At 58.0% G+C, this 19,378-nt stretch overlaps 1 protein-coding gene across 1 annotated transcript in view; it reads right to left on the bottom strand.

Annotated features, from left to right (window-relative positions):
- Positions 1 to 344: 344 nt before the first annotated feature.
- Positions 345 to 19,378, bottom strand: part of Prdm15 (PR/SET domain 15) — a 42,005-nt gene continuing 22,971 nt past the window's right edge. The window contains exons 14-25 of the mRNA XM_015478354.2: positions 17,873 to 18,088; positions 15,651 to 15,782; positions 14,713 to 14,847; positions 14,017 to 14,180; positions 13,197 to 13,276; positions 12,805 to 12,924; positions 10,121 to 10,252; positions 7,911 to 7,994; positions 7,363 to 7,538; positions 5,673 to 5,753; positions 4,881 to 5,090; positions 345 to 3,543 (exon numbers count right to left, since the gene is read on the bottom strand). Coding sequence (XP_015333840.1) covers positions 3,067 to 3,543; positions 4,881 to 5,090; positions 5,673 to 5,753; positions 7,363 to 7,538; positions 7,911 to 7,994; positions 10,121 to 10,252; positions 12,805 to 12,924; positions 13,197 to 13,276; positions 14,017 to 14,180; positions 14,713 to 14,847; positions 15,651 to 15,782; positions 17,873 to 18,088 — 2,007 coding nt within the window. The 3' untranslated portion in view covers positions 345 to 3,066. The remainder of the gene's footprint in view (positions 3,544 to 4,880; positions 5,091 to 5,672; positions 5,754 to 7,362; positions 7,539 to 7,910; positions 7,995 to 10,120; positions 10,253 to 12,804; positions 12,925 to 13,196; positions 13,277 to 14,016; positions 14,181 to 14,712; positions 14,848 to 15,650; positions 15,783 to 17,872; positions 18,089 to 19,378) is intronic.

The raw sequence follows: 19,378 nt of genomic DNA on the forward strand, positions 1-19,378 counted from the left end.
CCTCCTTCCCAGAGGAAGGCAGACGTTGAGGTGCTTCAAAACTAAAAACATGGAACATGTAACTTAATATTGATCAACAGGACAGCAGGGCCACAGAAATGCCTTGGTTAGGGTCCCTTCTGCCTACGGATCTTTTTGTGCCCATTCTCCAAGCCAGGCTTCATAAGAGGCCACACGGGCTCTTGGGCGTCTCTTTCTGGAATCATGATGGCTCCTCAGTGAGCACCTCAGGACTTAGCTCTAAGCCATCTGGACACTTGTGGCCCAGGACTGGAGGAAAATTAAGATGTCACCCCTGGTGGGAATCAGAACGTCACGGTGGGTGGCAGGCAGAGGGCTAGCAATGGAGAACACAGGTCACAGCACCTTTATTTATCATTATACAAATGATGTGACATGAAAGATACTCAGCATCTCAGGACAGTCATTGCCTTTTGAAACCCAACGAGAAGGTCAAGCATGCTGGCTTCAGCTGGGAGCCATGAGCCTCCACCTGTGGACCCTGACAGTGGAACCAGGCAAGGCACTGGAATCTGCCCTCCGCCAACCCGCCCAGCGGTTCTGAGCTGGACACAGGGTGGGGCACGCGCACAGCACTTTCCTGAGAGAACACGTCACACGCTACAGCTGCGCCAGAGGCTGGGCCCCTCCTGCAGAGCACAGGACGCATGGCAGGCCGCGGACCCTGTGCTCTGCCTCCAAGAGGCAGGCCAGCTCCACCAGGTCACCGGTCAAACACGTCCTCATGATTTAAGTTGTCACCACTGAGATGGGCAGCAGAGCTCGCTGGCCACATGGCCTCTTCCTATGGAGACACCCCTGTGCACCCTGGGTCTCGTAAAGAGTCAAGCACTCTGGATAACAAGGGTGTAGGGGCAGAGCCGCGGCCCTTGAGGACTCTTTGGGCTGAGAAGGACCTTTTGTTCGCTATCCAGTTTCTTGTGAGATTCACAGCAATTGCTTTAGGACAACACGCTTGCTCAGACGTGACCCTATCAAGATCATGTGTCCACAGAAGCCCGGGAGACAGTCCGGCTGTGTGAGTGCCCACCCGCCACTCGGGGAGAAGCTGCCTCTGTGTTTCAGCAACAGTGGCAACGCCTGCGCCACATGACCTGAATCAGGTTCTTCAGAAACATCTGACACAACTCCTTTAAAAAAAAATAATAATAATCAGAACAATTGAGAAGGCCTTTCTTTCCCAGGAAGCAGGATGAGGGACAGGTGCCTGTGCAGGTCAGTCACCAGCCTTGCCTGCACAGGCTTTTCGCCAGGCTGTTCTGCCCTGGAGACTCTGCAAGCGCAGAGACTGGCACTAACGTTTAGAGAGAAAGCTCAGGAACCCTGGCTCTCCCGGCGAGTCCAGGGGCGGCTGGACGACTTGTGGCTGGAGAATGGAGAACAAGCCACCCTTGCCCAAGAGGGAAGCCACCTCACGTGAAGCAGTTCCTTATATATATATAAATAACAAAAAATAACTACCATAAATTAAGAATTCAAACACTCTCCCACTGTGGAGTCTGCTGAGGCAAGACGGCACGCGTGGGCCCGGCAGGGTGGGGGCCAGGGCTCAGCATGCCCACCGGCTCCGGGCTCAGAGGGCACGTATTGCACAAAACCAGCTCCAGAGCCACCCTCAGAAGCTTGCTGCTGGGAATGAACTGAAGGCCCAGGAAAGCCCCATGCTGCCCAACATACCCTGCGCCCCAGAGCCAGGCTCTCCTGCCTTACTCAGCCACTGCCCAGTTACTGGGGTCCCTTCAGGTGGCCTCCCTGGTAACAGTAGGCAAGCTGACCCTCACAGGCAGTGCTGAAGACAGCAGGAGAGGAAACCAAGCTCCTCTCCCACGCCTGCATGTCCCACACTGCTGGCTGCACACAGCGGGTCAGCCAGCCAGGCCCTTCACCCCCGGGTGGCACACGGGCGTGACGTGTGTCCTACAGAGCTGGCTGTAAGAGCATTCCACGCATCTGCTGCTAGACTAACCTCGCCTGCCTCCACTCCCAGCTGCGGGCAGCCGAGTCCTCGGTGTTTCTGGAACACACACGCTTCCCTGTCCAGAGCCTGATCGCTCAATGTTTTTTATAGGGAATGGGTCTTCGGACACATCCACCTTTGGAATTGAGGTTCACACAGAAAGAAAACATGGATTTCTTCCCTGTCCTTCTGTTCAGGGCTCTGACTGAGATTCAGCCACAATAAATACTTTTGGATGGCAGGGAATCCTGAGACGACTCCAAAGGAGCCTCTGGAAGTGAACTCTCCCACTGGGAGAGAGCGCCTCTGCACGGGCAGCAGTGCAGAATCGGACGTGGACAGTCCTACAGTGCAATCGACTTCATCATTTTAAAGTTAGAAAAACAATATTGGCCACAACAAGATCTTGAATACACGTTTGAAATAAAAAAGAAAATGAAAAACTGTATGAAAATTGATTGATGGACATTCCCAACATGTCTTTTGTGCCTGGGTGGGTGGCCTCACGTGACCCCTTGCTTGTGAGGGACTCGAAGGCAGAGTCCCATGCCACTGTGGCACATCTCACATGTGGCCTCAGTCCACAGCCGGGCGGCAAACTAGACTCAAGCCATATTTTGAGGAGAAGTTACTTCAACCTCTATCTGCTTACTTGCCAAAAAAAATCCAGGAGTGAGGGGAAACCGTGTTCTCTGCTGTGTGCTGCCCCGTGACTACTGTGTGTTCAGTACAGTAATGAGCTCCAAAGGAAACAGAAAACGAACGGCTTGTGCTCCTCATGACAATCGCTCCTGGGACCTGCTTCTACCTCTACGCCCCTTCTCCAGCCCTGCCCTCAGCGTTCTGAGGCCGGCTGCACGACCTTGGTAAGGCATATCTGGCACGGACCGAGTTTCAAACCCTGCCTGCCGGGTCGTTTCTGGAGCTAAGCCGACACTCCCACAGCTGCTGGGGTACCTGGAGACGGTCTGCAAAGCTACGTCCACCTCAGGCACGACGCACCGTATGCACCTTTGCTCTGTTTGGTATCCAGCACACACACCTCAAGACACCCCCAGTCCCTGGCTCTGTCCGGTGGCGGCAGCAGCTCAGTAGCTGTACATCTGCTGCTGCTCTGCCTGGACCTGGGGCTGTGCCGCCTGCTGTGGGGGTGCCGGCGGCTGCGGCGGCTGCAACACGTCTGTCTGGGGCACTGCCCGCCATGTGAGTGGGTGCTGCTCACTGAGCTGGCTCCCCAGGGGTGTGATGGAGTTGACCAGGGTGGTCAGATTGATGAAGTGGGCCACAGACTGGGGGCTGGAGGCCTCTGGCGGCGGGTGGACCTGGACATCGTGCTGGCGGTTGTGCAACATGGCGGAGCCACTGACGGTGTCAAAGGTCACGGTCAGGATGGAGTTGTCCAGCTGCAACTGGCGTTCAGGGGTGGTGAGGTGCCCCACAGCCACTGGCTGCAGATTGGTAAACTGAGTCCCAGCTGCAGTGGTGATGGGGGTCACGGTGATATTGGTCAGGCCAACGGAACTTGATGGGGCAGTCACATTGGGGTCTCCCAGGGTCACCACCACCTGGAAGAGTGACACAGAGCAAGAGACGGTGAGGTTTGCTGCAGAGGGAGGGTGGAGTAGGCTCCTGAGAGTGCACTTGGCTGCAGTGTCACAGTCACACTGGGGTTGTCACATGCTCCTGGCTAAGGATAAGAGGCAAACAGCTATTGGTGAAGGAGATACCAAGTTAATCTTGTCCTGGAAAAATCATTTCCATTGGAAAAGAGAAACAAGATGCAAATAGTAACCAGGCCACAAGGGGGCAGAACACTCCAGGGAGGGGTTGCCCGGGCGGGCAGGAGAGGAAGCCAGCCTGAAAACGGAGGCTGAGCCTCCCACAGGCACTGCCTCCCGCCCTGCTGCCGGCAAGCCACAGAGAACCTGCCATGGTTGGGTCTGCAATGCTCCCCAGAGACACCCCAGGCTTGGGACCAAGGGAGCGCCCCACTGGTGGCACTATTTGGGGTGGTAGGACCTTTAGGAGAGGCCTGGTCGGAGGGAGCATGTCACTGCGGGGTCTGCCCTTTAGAAGGTGTTTTTGTCCCCACACCCCATCTCGGCTTCCCTGCAGCCATGAGGTGACAGCTTGCCCCTGAACTCCACACCATGATGTTCTTCTGGAACGTTCTTCCTCCTCACAGGCCAAAGTGATGGCCAAGTGACCACAGACTAAAACCTCAGACCACAAGCCAAAATAACGCTTCCCTCCTTTAAGCGACTTTCCTGGGCATTTTGTCACAGTGGTGGGAAGCGGGCACGATATCCTCACTGCAGGGTAAGGAGGAGAACGCGACACTGCAGTCCCAACAGCCAGGCAAGGGGGCGGCTCTCCTTCCTAAGCAGCACAGAGGACAGCCGAGTGCAGGGGTCCCTCCAGAGTGGGAGGCACGCAGAGGCAGGGCCCTAAGAGACGCGGGGCCTCAGGAGCAAACATGAGGAGGCTGAGCAGGAGATCTGTGGGAGGAGGGGCTCAGCTGGCCCGTCCTGTCCTCTGCCCCCTGCAGAGGGCCCGCCTGGACTGCAGTGCCTACGACTGCCCCTCCACAACCAGGGGACGCACTGGCAGCCTGGGGTCTCCCCACCCTGGGACCCCAGCCAGGGTGATGTCCGTTTCACACACTGGGATGTCAGGTCACTGCTGACAGTGACCAGTGTGATGTGGAGGTCAGAGCCTGGCGTGCTACAGGAAACAAGGCCGGTGTGGACCGCAGGACTCAGGGCAGACCCAGGAGGAGTCCACGTGTGTGGGGCGCACGCTGCAGATGGGCTGGCGTCCTGCGCGTGCAGACGCCTGTGCTCGGGGAAGCGGCCTCCTAAGAGGGCCTGGCACCCCATCTTACAGAGAGAGACCAGCAGACCTGCTGAATGCTCTGCACTGCGGAGCTGGTCTCGTCGCCCACGCTGCCCGTGAACTCGGCCTCCTTTTCCGAGTACTCGCTGAAGGCGGTGTCCTCGGGTGCCGGTGCCCCTGCCCCCTCCTCGGGCTTCTGCTTCCTCCGGTGGCTGCGCTTGGCAGTCTTCCCGGGCTTCCCCTCAGCCAGCTCTTCCTGCTCCAGGTTCAGCTCAGGCTGTGGGAAGACCAGGTTCAGCGACAACAGGCCAGGGCAGCCCTGCACCGCCCTGGACACACAGCAGGCCAGCGGTGAGGCTCAGCCCACGGTGCAGGCTTCCAGCAGAACTCTCCCCGGGCAGAAGGAGACCCCTGTAGGAACGGCTGTGGTCTGAAGGGCCTGCCCACAACAACTGTGTGGACGGCTCCCGGGGACCCATCCCACGTGCCCCCTGCTGGGGTGGAGGGAGAGATGGGCCGTGGCCAGATCCTCCTGCCAGGTCAATCCTCCCCGGGCAGCAAGGGGCCTGGGGAGGTTCTCCATGTGGTCCCACTGCCCCTCCCGTGCGACTCATGCCCCCAAGGCAGACAGACCAGAGTAGTCTGCCAAGGCGTGGTCACAGTGGCTTCCCTCCCACCGGCTGCCCGCGGCTCAGGCCCAGTGGCTCGTGGGTCTCTGGTCTGGACATGGCTGCCACACACTCCCTCACTGGACCCAGCGGCCTGCATCTGCCCTGCACTCAGGACCCGTGGCATGGCACTCAGGCGTCGATGCTGCACCCTGAGTCCCTCGTGCCCGCGGGGCCCGCCTGCGGCTCACCTGGACGATGCCGATGGAGGAGGCGTCAATGGTGGTGGTCTCAGGCAGGTGGTCCAGGTCGTCGATCCTCACTGCAAGGACCTGCAGGGGCATGGGACAGTGAGCAGGCCTGCCAGCCCCCATGACAGCAGCCCTGGTGACACCCGAGGAACCCGGACACGGGGGTGGGGGCCCTGAAGCAGGGGCCCCTCAGAGAAGTCCCTCTGCGGGGGGCTGGCTTGAGACTCAGCAGCCCATCCAGGAGGGTCCCCAGCCCCAGCCCCTGACCAGGTTCCTGCAGGCTCTCACACAGCGGGGCCGCTGGCACCAAGGTGCTCTCTCCTCTCGTGACTGCACAGCCGCGGCGGGCACCGCGTCCTCCCTCTGCTGCCCCGTGACAGGAGCTCTCAGTGAGACCCCAGAGCCCCTGGCGCCCCGCAAAGCAGCTGAGCAAGTCAGGTGCAGTGGGCCGGCACCGGACGGTGGCTCCTCACTCAGAGCACCCTCGCCCCCACCTGTCGCTCTGTGGCAGGCGGAGTGCAGCCCCTCCCCTCCCCTCCATCAGCCCTGCTGAGCGATGTCCTCAGCCTGTGACGCTGGCACTGGGACTTGCCCCGCGTGCCCATGGCTCTCCCACAGCTTGGGTGTGAGCAGCGGGTGAGCACCTCACCACCAGCCTGCCCCTGCGCACGTTCCTCAGGCTCATTCTGTGATGACTGCCCTGATTAGGTCACAAGGAGAGGACACAGCACATAGGACGGACGGAAGGCAGAGACTGATGAGGTATGCGGCCAGACGGGACGGGTTATGGGAACCACAGTGTCTGGGGGGTTCTGCACTTGGCAGCCCTGCAGGCCCCTGAGGAAAGTCGCCCTGGAGATGGAACAGAGGCTCTGGATGGCTGACGACCGAGGGCGGGCAGGGTGTCTCTGGCCTGTCCTCTGCACAGGAGCCTGTGGCCTTGAGCCTCAAGCAGGTGCTGGGGACACCTGCACTCACCCCTCCAGCTCAGGACTAGGGAGGCTGTGCTGTGTTTCTGGGGCCACGTGAATTCCCTCCCTCAGGGTCTCTCTCCTCTGCACGTGGCCCCCGGCTTTGTCGCGAGGCATCCTCACCAGGAATGCTCACGCCGTCTGCCCGCTGGCCTCTGCACTCTCTCTGACCTACAGAGGCCCTCGAGTGGGTACAGTCTAATGGAGCGATATTTTATTGACTTCTTCTGCCACTTTGGTTGGGAAAGTCTTCCCGTTCCAGGAGGTGATGACCGTTCACCTGCATTTTCTTCTTTGAAGTGTACCTCGCTGCCGGGCTCCCCCAGACCTTCTCTAGGAGGGCTTTCGCGGGGCCAGGCCGCACTTCTCCAGTTTCTCCCACTGGGCCTGAGCCCCCACCCCGGCACTCTGATGGTTCCTGTTTTGCACACTATTCACTTCAATGGGAGGAAGCAGGGAGAGGGCGGGCAGGGCGTCCACCTGGTGTGACCCCAGGGAGAGAAGGTTTAGAACTGGTGTGAGTTACCCTGGCCCTCCTCTGTCCTGGCCGTTCGTCCAGCACCTCCTCCTGCGCAGGTGCACAACTCAAGGGTATGTGGTCAGGCCCTGCCCCAGGAACTCAGGGTCTCCAGCAAGACAGACCCAGGCACCACAGTGGGGTCCTGCAGAGGGGAGGCACACCCCAGGCCACCGAGGGCGGGGTCGGTCACCAGGCTCACCTCGGGGTGCTTGCGCCGCATGTGCCTGCTCATGGAGGCCCGGGTGGACACCTTGGTCCCGCACAGCTGACAGCTCTGCGCCTCCACCTTGTCATGGGTGAGCTGCACGTGCTTCTGCAGCATGTACTCGGTGACGTACTTCTTGTCACATACGGAGCACGTCCACTGCTTGCCCACTTCTCAAGTGTACACAGGCAGGAGGAGAGAGAGGTGCAGGTCACCCGTGGGGCCTTCCCCTGACCCCACTCTGGAGAGCCTGTGCCTGCCCACTGCTCCTCTTATGAGAGCTGCCCACCAGGTCAGCCCTGGGGAGCACATGAGGCCTCTCCCCCACAGCGCTGCCCCACAAATACCGGGTGGCTCAAAGCCCCTGTCTGCCCCACAACAGGCCCCACAACAGTGCTGCCCCACCAATAAATACTGGGCTCAAGTCGCAGGGGTCTCGCAGGCCATGGGTAGCACCGAGCACCCTGGGGACCCCGGCCTACGAGCAGCCGTGCCAGCCTCGCCAGCTGGTGCAGCCGAGGGCGTTCCTGCAGACCACCCACCTGTGTGGATGAGCTTGTGGGTCTCCATGGTGTTCCTCTCGCTGAAGGTCTTCCCACACAGCTCACACATGAAGTCTTTGATCCCTGTGGGAAGAGCACGTGAGTCTCACAAGCAGGAAGCGCTGAACATAAAGGAGGTCTTGCCCGTGACATAGCCTAGTGTCTGCCTCTGGGGGAGGGAAATTGCCAGAAGGTGGTAAACAAAAAGCCCTCAATCCCAAACTCAACTCGCTCCCAGAAAACTGTGGCTTTAAAATATACCCCTCTAGGGCGCTATTTTATATTAAAAAATAAAAAGCAGAAAGGCCTGTCTGAAATCACAGAGGTGGAGCAGCACAAGTATGAAGCAGTGGCAGTTGCTTTAGGGTTAGTTTACTCACCCCACTGAGTCCAGGTAGCACACGAGACAGAGGAGAGGAACAGAGGAACCCAGACCAAACACAAGGAGGGTACAAACACGCCGAGCCCAAGAGACCACAGGACTGCTGCGGCCAACCACAGTCATCTCTGCTATCCAACAGCACACACAGAAAGACCACTCACCACAATCAAGTGGGATCACTGTGAAGGAGGCAGGACGATTCAACACATGCAAATCAATACGTGTCATACGTCACATCAATGGAAGGAAGGGTGAAAAGCACATAAACATCTTAATAGACCAGAAAAGACATTTGATGGATTTCAACGTCCCTTCAAAATGAAAACCTTGAGCAAAGTTAAGTGTCAAAGGACCCCACCCGAGCACAATAAAGGCCACCTGCGACCAACCCACAGCCAACATCATACCAAATGTTGAAACCAAAAGCATTTCCTCTAAAACCAGGAACAAGACCAGGGTGTCCTCTCTCAGTGCTCTCATCCAACACAGCACTGGACGTTTTAGCCAGGGTGGTCAGGCAAAACGAGACACAGAAGGCACACCAACAGGAAAGGAGGAAATCAAACAATCCTATGCAGGAAAACCTGAAGACCCACTGAAGACCTCTAGAACTGATGATTGAGTTCAGCGAGGATGCAGCGTGTGAAATCCACACGAAAAATGTACTGACCAACAACAAACTTGGTCAGAAACCATGAAAGCAATCCCATTCACAGCAGCTATGAGAAGAAGGAGAAGGAGGAGGAGGAAGAGGAGGGGAGGAGGTGGGGGGAGAAGAAGAAAAAGAAAGCCAACCAACCAACCAACCAAAAACCAAGGAATACACTTAACCATGAAGTGGAAAATAACTTTCAAAGAATGTTAACAAACACTGATGTAAGAAATTAAAGAATACACACAAAAAAACGGAGACATTCTATGTTCACGGACTGGAGGAATGAATGTCGTCAAAATGTCCATCCTATCCAAAGTGTTCAGTGCAACTCCATTGACACGTCAGACGTGAAGAGAGAATCTAGAACTAGAAGAGAGAATCCCAAACTTCATTTGGAAGTGTGAAAGACTACCAAAGCCATCCTGAACAAAAGACCAAAGCTGGAGGCCTGGCCCTGAGCCACAGAGACAGCAGGTACCAGCCAGAAACACGAGAGAAACACACCCACAGTCTACGCCAACTGACTCTGAACAGAGATGCCAATAACCTGATTAGAGAGAGGACAGCCTCTTCAATCAAGGGTGCTGGGAAAGCTGGATAGGGAAGACTCGACCCAACTCTCACCCTGCACGAAAATCAAGTCAAACTCCATCCAAAGCCGAAATGTAAGACCTGAAGCCGAAACTCCTAGAAAACACAGCAGATGTTTCAAGACACTGGTACAGGACCTGACGAAGGGTGGGCGTCCACATACACGAGGAACTCAAACACTTGACCAAAAACTAGTTCATCCAATTAAAACACAGACGAGTGTGCTGACAGACACAGATGTATGCAAAAATGCTCAATGCCACGAGCCACAGGGACGCCAAACCAAAACTAGAGCAAGACAGAACCCCACGCCAGTGGGAAAGGCTGTCACCCCGAGAACATGAGCAAATGCGGGGAGGATGTGGCAAGGGGGCTCTCCTACACTGTGGGCGCGTCTCTGCCCTCTGCAGTCCCCCAGGTGCCCAGAGGGTGACGCGGCCTGGGACCACGGGCCAAACCTATCAGAGACCCACCAGCTCTGGGTGCTCCTGCCTGTGGGCTCGGAGCCAGGTGGGGCCTGGCGCTCACAACAGGGGAGCCTCTGGGGCCACTGGGGGCAGAGGCGGGCGGCACGGGCCTCACCCGTGTGCCGCTTGTAGTGCTTCAGCATGTTGACCTTCTGCGCAAACTTGCGGTGGCACTCCTTGCACTCATACTCCTTGATGCCCTTGTGCAGCTTCATGTGGTGGCGCAGCGCGTGTTTCGTCTTCATGCCTGGGGACACAGGAGGCCAGGCTGTGCCAGCTGGGCCCTCCAGAGCCCGCTCCAGCTGCGCACGCCCTGATGCGGCCTGCCTATACGGTGACCTCGGAGGTCTGGGCTCCACTAGCCACAGGACTGGCACCACCCCAGAGCCACTGGAGACTAACCACAACACCAGCTGCTGCAGACGTCCATGACTTACCACCGTGACCCAACTGGACAAGTTGGAGAGGGAGGGAGGTGGGTGACTAGGGCTTCCTGCCCATCTTGACAGAATGTTAGTCAAGATGCCAGGACACCACGTGATTGAAATAAGCACCCCCATCTACCTTTAGTGCATGTCAACACAGCCCATCTGAGGGAGCTCATGGGGAGGGGGCACCCCTGAACAAGGCCCGGGTCGGGGGAGCGAAGAGTCTCAAAGAGCCCAGGACTAGCTGGGTGTACAATGTTGTGCCTGAAACCCCAGCAGGAGCAGCAAGGGCCCGCGGGCAGCTCACACACCCTGGCTGGCTCATGCACCAGGGCAGACTGTTCAGTCCCGCGGGCCCTAAGCTTTAAAAGAAATCAGGTGGGGCTGGGATTGTGGCTCAGCGGTAGAGCGCTCGCCTAGCACGGGCGGGACCCGGGTTCGATCCTCAGCACCACATAAAAATAAAAGGAACTGTGTTGTGTTCATCTACACCTAAAAAACCCAATAAATATATATATATATAAAAAAAAAAAGAAATCAGGCAATATTTAACTGTTTTGATTTGAAAGATTGCTAGGGTGAATTTTTGGGTAAAGAACAAGCAAGCACAACATTTGCTTGTGTTTGCATTGAATGAAAAGAGGGCAAAATGACAATACCAAATCTGTCATTTTAAACCATCATAGAAGTGGGGACCCAAACACTAACTTGCGGTCTACCCAAACCACCTGGAATTCAGGAAGGAAATCAGGGAACGCAGCATTTACCATGTTTCAAATATCAAAATTTACAACTGCGGCTTTGACCACATGCACGTCTTGCCTTGGGCTCTCCCGGCACACAGGCTCCCGCCAGACCTCCGAGTAGCACGTGGACTCCACCTGGTGTGGTCCTTCTGTCCCCAGGAGGTATCCCTTGCCATGATGGTCTACTGCTGACCCTTCCCATCTCCTGGCTGCCTGAAGCAGGACCCCTTCAGCCAGGTCTGACTAATTTTCTAAAAATTTCAACTTTTGAGGGGTTAGAGAGGGAAGGGGAGGTGACAGCAGGTGAAGGGGCTGGAGAGCTTATGGCCCATCTGTACCATGCTGCTTTCTTCTTGTTTCTTGGGGAGGGGGCGGGTACTGGGACTTGAACCAATACATAGGTGCTTTACCACTGAGCTATATCCCCAGACCTTTTTTTTTCTTTTGTGGTGCTGGGGATTGAACCCAGGGCCTTGGGCATGCGAGGCAAGCACTCTACCAACTGAGCTAGATCCTAGCCACTTAGTATTTGTTTATTTTGACAGGGTCTTGCTAAGTATTTGAGTATCTGGCTAAGTTGATGAGGCTGGCCCTGAATTTGCAGTTCTCCTGTCTCAGCACCCAAAGTTCCTGGGGCTACAGGTGCGCACCACTCTGTTGCTTTCTCAGTAAAGAAACCTGTGTGATATTCTTTCCCACAGCCATTCTGGAGGAGGGCAAAGTGCAACTGTGCCCTTGCCTACAGCCACCTGGGACATGGAGGGCAATCTCTGCAGCTGTGACCTTGCCCACAGCCACCCTGGGAGATGGAGGGCAATCTCTCTGCAGCTGTGCCCTTGTACACAGCCACCCTGGAGGATGGAGAATATCCTGCAGCTGTGACCTTGCCACGGCCACCCAGGAGGATGGAGGACAACCTCCCATTTTGACCTTACTCTGACCTTGTCCACGGCCATGCTGGAGGTCAATAAGAGGTGCTGGAGAGGAGGTGGGAGGACGATGATGTCTCGTTCCCTGGTTTCTCTACACTGAATTCTTTCTTACTCTATCAGTGTTTTTCATATGCACTATTAGGGCCCATATGGTGCACAGAATTACTGACATTTGAGTTTTCTTCTGTTCAATTTTTGTAAAAACCAAAAAAAGGAAAACAGTAAAACCATTTATGGACTATGAAATGCTAGAAAGTGCTAATCACAAAGCAGGTAACCTTGGTTTGTCTGGCAGCTGAATGGACTGCCCAGCAGCAGAGCCTGTGGCATCACCAGAGTGGCCCAAGAATGACCTGACCCCAACCCCCCCCTCCCCCGAGTCTTGGGAGGACTCTGAATTTTTCTAGTAGAAACGGGTCACAACTGCAGCATGCCCCAGGTTCTCCTCCTCCCTCCTGATCTGCACGTCTCCTTAGTGGCTTCTTAGCAGCGAGCTGCGCAGCTCCTGGCTCGCGAAGCAGCTGCTCCATACCACTCGCCACGCCTTCCCTTTCTTGTTAAGGGCACCACTGAAGGCCGTGGGTCTCCTGGGGCACCGGTGGCACCCATATCATTGTGACCTGCCAGTTCCTGCCCCACCTCCTTGGAGAAAGCAGTGAGACCTCGAGGCCCCGTCTGGAGCGAGGTGCGCACCTTTCCCACACTCGGCGCACAGGTACTCGCGGATGTTGTCATGCACGCGCATGTGCTCCTTAAGCATGTCCTTCCTGGCGAACGACTTCCCGCACTGCTCGCAGGCGTGGCTTTTCACACCTGCAAGACAAGGCAGCATTTCAAAGGGTGGTGCTGGGATGGGCCACCTCTCCCCAGCCTGCACAGAACCGCTCCAGGGTCCCTGGCCTGAAAAATTCCCCGAGGACATGGAGGGGGCTGGGCCATGAGCACAGGGTGGAGGGGGTCGGAGAAGCCGGGGAACAGCAGAATGTACTCGGGGGAGGCCGGGGGCTGCCAGGCTCGGGTGCAGGGAGAGCCCTGGCAACCCCAGCACTGCCTGCTCAGGCCCCACTCCTGTGGGAACAGGCTACCTGTGTGGATGAGCTTGTGACGCTCCAAGTTCCCAATGCTGTTGAAGATCCGCCCACAGATCTCACAGGGGTGAATGTATCTGAAACCAAAGAGGAGCTTCAGGACGCGGCCCCAGCTCGAGTGGCCCGTCAGGGAGAGGACACGCTCCCAACACCTCTATAGGCACAAGTGAGGCAGAAGGTGCCACGTGTGGACAAAGTGGCACATGCTTCAGCTCTATGATGGGCGAAACCGTGTGCCCATATCCCTGGGCAGTAGCCCCAGCCCCAGCCCTCGGACAGTGACTGTATTTGGAGATGTGAAGGTAAAATGAGGTCACTGGGATGGCCCTGATCCAATCTAACTGGTGTCCCCAGAGGAAAAGATCGGGACACAGGCACACACAGGGGCTGACCCTGTGAGGAAATGGGGTTGGGGGACACCACTGGCCAGTCCCGTGACTCCTTGGCCTCCAGGGCAGAGCGGAGGCTGTCTGCTGCGTTGGCCCCCCATCTGCACTGGGTCACAGGTGCCCTGGGAGACCAGGCTAGCCTGAAGGCAGCATGTCACTCGCTCGCCACACAGCCCCGATCACGTGCCACGTGCCAGAGCTGGGGCTGGCACCAGGGAAACCGAATCACTGGGAGGAACGGGCTTCATGTCGTCCTTCAGCTGTGCTGAGAACTGGGCTACTTCTCTCCGAAAGTCCTACCGGGGAGGCGAGGGTGAGGCCTGGGTGGATGGGCACCCAGAGCCCTGGCGCAGCTGTTGGCCGAGCACCCTGCCCTGCCTCGCTGCCCACATCCACTGCACTGCGGGGCTGCAAGCTGGGAGCCTCACTTCTGCACGTTGGGGTCGGGCAGGTTCTCGCGGTGGATGACCATGTGGGCGTGGTAGGTGGCCTTGAGGGCGAAGCGCCGGTGGCAGGTGCTGCAGCCGTAGCCCTTCTCCTTGTGCACCTCCATGATGTGCTTCAGGTACTCCTTCCCGCGGCCGAAGGTGAGCTGCGGGGCAGGCCAACTGCTGACACCCAGGCTCTGGGCCTCTGCTTCGCCAGAGGTCACCAGGCCCCATAGGGACCGTCACTGTGCGGGGCAAAGGACACCCAGGGGCTGGCAGGAGCTGCACATTCCTGGCAGGGGTGCCTGCCGGGTGGCTGCCACCTGCACAACAAGCTGACAAAAACTCGGGGCGGGGTCCCCGGAAGTGAGCTGCCTCCCTTTAAGACGCCTCCTCTGAGCACAGGGGAGACCTGGGAGGGCTTCAGGATGGAGCGGGGAGAGGGACAGAGGGAGCCTGGCCTGGGCCAGCGCGCCTGTCCTACCCTGCTCAGCACTGCCTGTGTAGGTGCAGGGGACCCGGGGCTGGGCTCTGCAGGGCTGTGAGCCCAGTCCCCCTCCCCGGGCCCGGGAGACCTGGCCTTTAGAGGCAGGCGCCTCCCACGCTCGCACGGGTGCCCTGGGGTCCCTGCGGTCCCTGCAGCGTCACAGCTGGGAGTCACCTCCTGGGCGTCTCAAGGTCGGCTGGCCCGAGTACCTGGCACCTCTTGCAGCTGTACTTGTGGGGCTCCGAGTCCGCGCTCTCGTCGGAGTTGTCATCATTCTCCTCTGAGGAGATCCCGATCTTGCCGATGAACTCCTCCCGCTGGTGGTCGTCCATGAGCGCAATGTCCTGGGGAAGCCACATTCCTGCCTCACGTGTGCCCAGCTCTGCCCGGCATGTGCAAGGCTGATGAGCCAGGCCCGAGGCACTACCTTGCTGCGTCCGAGGACCCCGGGCCTGCCGGCCCCCTGGCCACCCGCTCACGGCCTGGGGTGCCATGCTCTCCTGCCCCGCCTTCTCACCCCCTCTCCAGGGCCCAGAGAATGCCACCTCGTGCCCAGGGCAGAGCTGATGGAGGCTTCCCAAGTTGGCCCGGGCGCTCCCCAGCCCGTTGGGCCTTTGGTTCCGACCGCTATTTCCTCCTTTTTCTCTGGGGTCAGTACTTCTGTGGCCTGAATCACAACAAGGCCACCCTCCAAGGAGGGAGGGACAGAGCACCACCCACATGCTACTCTCCCGGTCAGCCCACACCGAGGAGCCGCACTTCAAGCCCGCAGCTGGACCGTGTTGCTAGCTAATGCAGGCATGGAAGTCAGCCTGAAGAGATTCACGGTGGCCAGGCTGACAATCGTTTTGGGGGACAGTGATGGTTTGAATGTCTGCACCCCTCAAATTCATGTGCTGAAACCTCAGCCCCAAGGTTATGGTGCCGGGAATTGGGCCTCCGAGGTGGCAAGGCTGCCAGGGTATGTCCCTTGTGACTGGGACTGGTCTCCTGCAGTAGGCCCTGAAAGCTCCCCCCACCAGGTGAGGACACAGCGGACAACAGCCTTGGCCCTCGCCACCGACTCTGTTAGCACAACCGCAGCTAAGATGCTGGCCCGGGGCCTGGCACGCTGTGTGTCACTGGGAAGCTGGCGCATGCCTGACACCTTGAAGTGGACGTGGATGTGGTCCCTGAGCACGTCCACGCGGAAGAACTTGCGCCCGCAGATCTCACAGGTGTACTTCTTGTCGCCGTGGGTCAGCAGGTGCTTGTTCATGTTGCTGCGGCAGGAGAATACCTGGGGGCAGAGGGGCCGCACCGTGGGGAGGTGAGGGCTGTGCCCATGGGACACAGAGCAGACTGTCACCTTGGCCCACAAAACACAGGGCGACCTCCTAGACTCTAAGCCCCAACGACTCAAGTGTGGGACCCGCACGTCATCCCCGGCACTGGAGCAGGGTGACCCACTGTTTGGATCCCTGCTCACACCACAGTCCACAAAGGGCCCAGCCCCGTCCTCACTGTGGCTACAGCTGCTCGAGGGCTTCCACGGGCACTAAGTGTTTTGCTATCGTGGTCCCAACCAAGAGGCCAGCGAGTCAGAAACAGTGCAGCTGTGGGAAGGTGGATGTCAGAGAAGGAGCCAACCCTCAGTGAGTGTGCGGGGCTCCTGCACACTCGCCCCACATCCTGCTGTCCTGGCATCCCCAGTGTGGTAACGTCCATCGCACACTCGTCCCTAGGGTCACCTCTGTGGAAGCCCCTAAGCCCACTGACGGAGGGGTAGACAAGGCAGGCAGCTGAGTGTCTCCACCTGGATGGCGTTCCTGGTGGGTAGGTAACAGTGCAGGTGTCTGGAGGCACCTGCCTGCCCAGCTTGTGCTTGTCCCCTAGCTCTGCACCCTCCCACTCTGGACCAGACACCAAATCTTCACTGTAGTTCAGGTTCATGGGGACCCTGAGGCCACACTGCACAGTTGTCCCATGAGCTTTGTCTTGCTCTAAGGTTTAAAAAAAAAATATCAGAAAATCTTATATAAAAACATGGATTTCCATTTTTCCCTGAAAAGGTCAAAAGATCTAGCATTGGTGCCACATGTTGGCAGGCAGGGACCGCCAGTGTGAAAAGACCTGTGTCCCCGGGGCTGGGGCGCCTGGCATGTGACACTGCCGCAGGAGCCAGCACCAGGTGCTTCACGTGAGCCATGTAGCTGTGACAGGTCCAGGAACGCCCCCTCCTCTTGGTGACTCCCAAGACCACTGGGTGACAGCGGTGCCATGTGGGAACTTCTCTGGGCAGCTCCACTGCGGCACCTGCCTGGATGCTGCGAGGACACGAGTCCTCTGAGGAAGAGTCGGCAACACCCAGGGAGTGGACACTGCGGCCAACACAAGCGGCAGCACCCTTCTCCAAACCAGGTTCTCATCTGCAAGAAATGGGCCGTGCCTCCACGGCAGCCCGCATGGCGGTGGCAGCCAGCAGGATGGGTTCTGAGCAGCAGACGCACGTCCCTAGACACCAGGTCACACCAGAGCAGCCACTCTGGGCACGGGGGGACTGCTCATATGGAGGCTGTCACTTGCTGTCTGGATGTCAGGTGTCCCCAAAGCTCCTGCTGATGCAGGAAAGTGCAGAGGTAAAGCGGCTGCACTGTGAAGGCTGAGACCCAAGAAGTCCAGCCCAGGCTGGAACCGCTGGCAACTGCAGACAGGTGGGGCGTGGCTGGGGGGTCACTGGCCCCTCTGCTCCCAACCTGCCAAGAACCCAGCGGCTTTCCTCACTGGGCCCTTCCACCATGATGTCCCGCCTCTCCTGGGCCCAGCATCTATGGGCTGAGACCTCTGAAACTGTGAGCCCCAAACCAACCTTTCTTCTTCTAAGTTGTTCTTATCAGGTATTTTGGTCACAGCAACAAAAAGCTAACCACAGCCATCACCATGGAGGGTCATCTGTAGCCCTGCCTCAGGAGTGGTCACCAAGAATGGCTCATCTCTCCCTTAGAAAAGGTGGCCTGCCTTTTCTGGGCAGGGGAGACCAGCAGGACAGGCCACATAAAGCTCTGTGACCTCCCACTTCCTTTGGTGCCCGGGGCCAGGTCCTACCACCAGGACGAGATCTAAGGAGTGGGAGCCACAGAGCAGCGCGGGCAAAGCTCACCGCAGCGGGGAAGGGCTACGGAGGAACAAGTGCGGCCTCAGCACGTTCACTGGAAAGCCATCCTCGGTGGCAGAGACCGAGCGGCAGGTGTGGGGTGAGAGGACAGCTGTTAGACCCGAGCCGCAGCCGCCGCCCTCAAAACTCCCCGAGGTGCTCGGGCCAGGCAGCCCTGGGCTGTAGTCAGGAAGCCAAGTCCGCCCTCACGGCCCCATGCCCCTCGCAGACATTACCTTGCCACACACCGGGCATCCGGAGGGCTCCTTCTTGTAGCGCACCAGGCTTTCCCCGCCAGCCTCCAAGTCCTCTCTCTTCACCCGCCGCACTCCTGAAATCCCCGAAACCCCCACCAGGCAGAGTGAGCACACAAGGAGTAGGTGGGGTGGAGCATGGCCGGCCCTCCCAGCTGGACAGCGGGCTGGAATGTCCTCAGAGGACGGACCAGCTGCCTACACACCGGGGCACCAGCAGCAAACAGCAGCTCCTGGGGAAGGAAGAGTGGTGTGCTGCCCACGGGACTGGCAAGGGCCTCGCACCCAAGGCTGCAGAGCTTGGGCACCCAGCGCCGGGCCTCAGCACACAGCTGCGGTGCTCTTGTGCCAGCACCTGATCGAAAGCTCGAGGCCGAGCAAGTCCTGCAGATGGCTATAAGCAGGCAGACTTTCATTTTTTTATTAAAAAGATACTAACTTTCATGTCTTCCAACTAAAATCAGTTAAATCAGGATCAGAATAAAAAGTCAGCAGGTAATAAAATCTCTGGTTTTAAGGAAAAGTTTTCAAGACCAGGGTTAAAACAGACTTTTTTGCCAGGTATGGTAGCACATGCCTGTTTATCTCAGCAATTTGGGAGGCCGAGGCAGGAGGATTTAAGTTTGAGGCCAGCCTTAGTAACTTAGTGAGGCCCTAGGCAACTTAGCAAGACCCTATCTCAAAATAAAAAATTAAAAAAGGCTGGGGATGTAGCTCAATGGTAAAGCACACCGGATTCAATACCCAGTATTAAAGAATAAACAAAACAGACTTTCAGAGGCACTGTGACATTTAATTGAGGTCCCAGTATCTGGGCGGCTGGAGCAGGAGAGCAGCTGGAGCCCAGGGGTTCAAAACAACATGAAATTCAAGTCAGAGCTCATGTGAAACAGGTCATTTCTCAACCAGAGAGAAACACGTCCTTAGGTCCTCAGGTCTTGAGCCATGGGCAGAGCCAGCGCGTATGCATCAGGCAGAGTCCAGAAGGCTCCAGGGCACAAAGGTGCCACGTGGGGGCTGAGGCAGGGTGTGGTCTAGATGAAGGAAACACCACAGAATGGCCCCAAGGCCGCGAGCAGACGCCACAGAAACGGGGTCTGGGGGAGGTGTGAGTTATGGCTGCAGCCCAGCCACCTGGACATGGGGACAAGGGGCCTCTGACTGGGACCACAGTGGCAGACAGCTGCCGGCACTTGCTCTGTGCTGTGCCGTGCTGGGAGCTGGTTGAGCAGGGTCTGGTGCAGCCAGACATGGACCTGGGGAGGGGGGCCACGGTCCCCGCGGAGAGAGCCCGCGCAGCTGTGAAGCGCCCCGGAGGCCGGCTGCGGGTCTCTATGGAGCAGCGCAGGGAGGGCCTGCTGAAGACCCCGTGGGCTGCAGCCCAGCCTTGTTTGTCAGGGCCCGGGGCACACGAGGACACAGGCGAGTCACAGAGCACAGCAGCCGCGGCTTCACCCTGGCCCCCTCAAGAGTGCGTGGCTGCGGTTC

This window comes from Marmota marmota, unplaced genomic scaffold (assembly GCF_001458135.2).
Source record: "Marmota marmota marmota unplaced genomic scaffold, marMar, whole genome shotgun sequence".
NCBI lineage: Eukaryota > Metazoa > Chordata > Mammalia > Rodentia > Sciuridae > Marmota > Marmota marmota.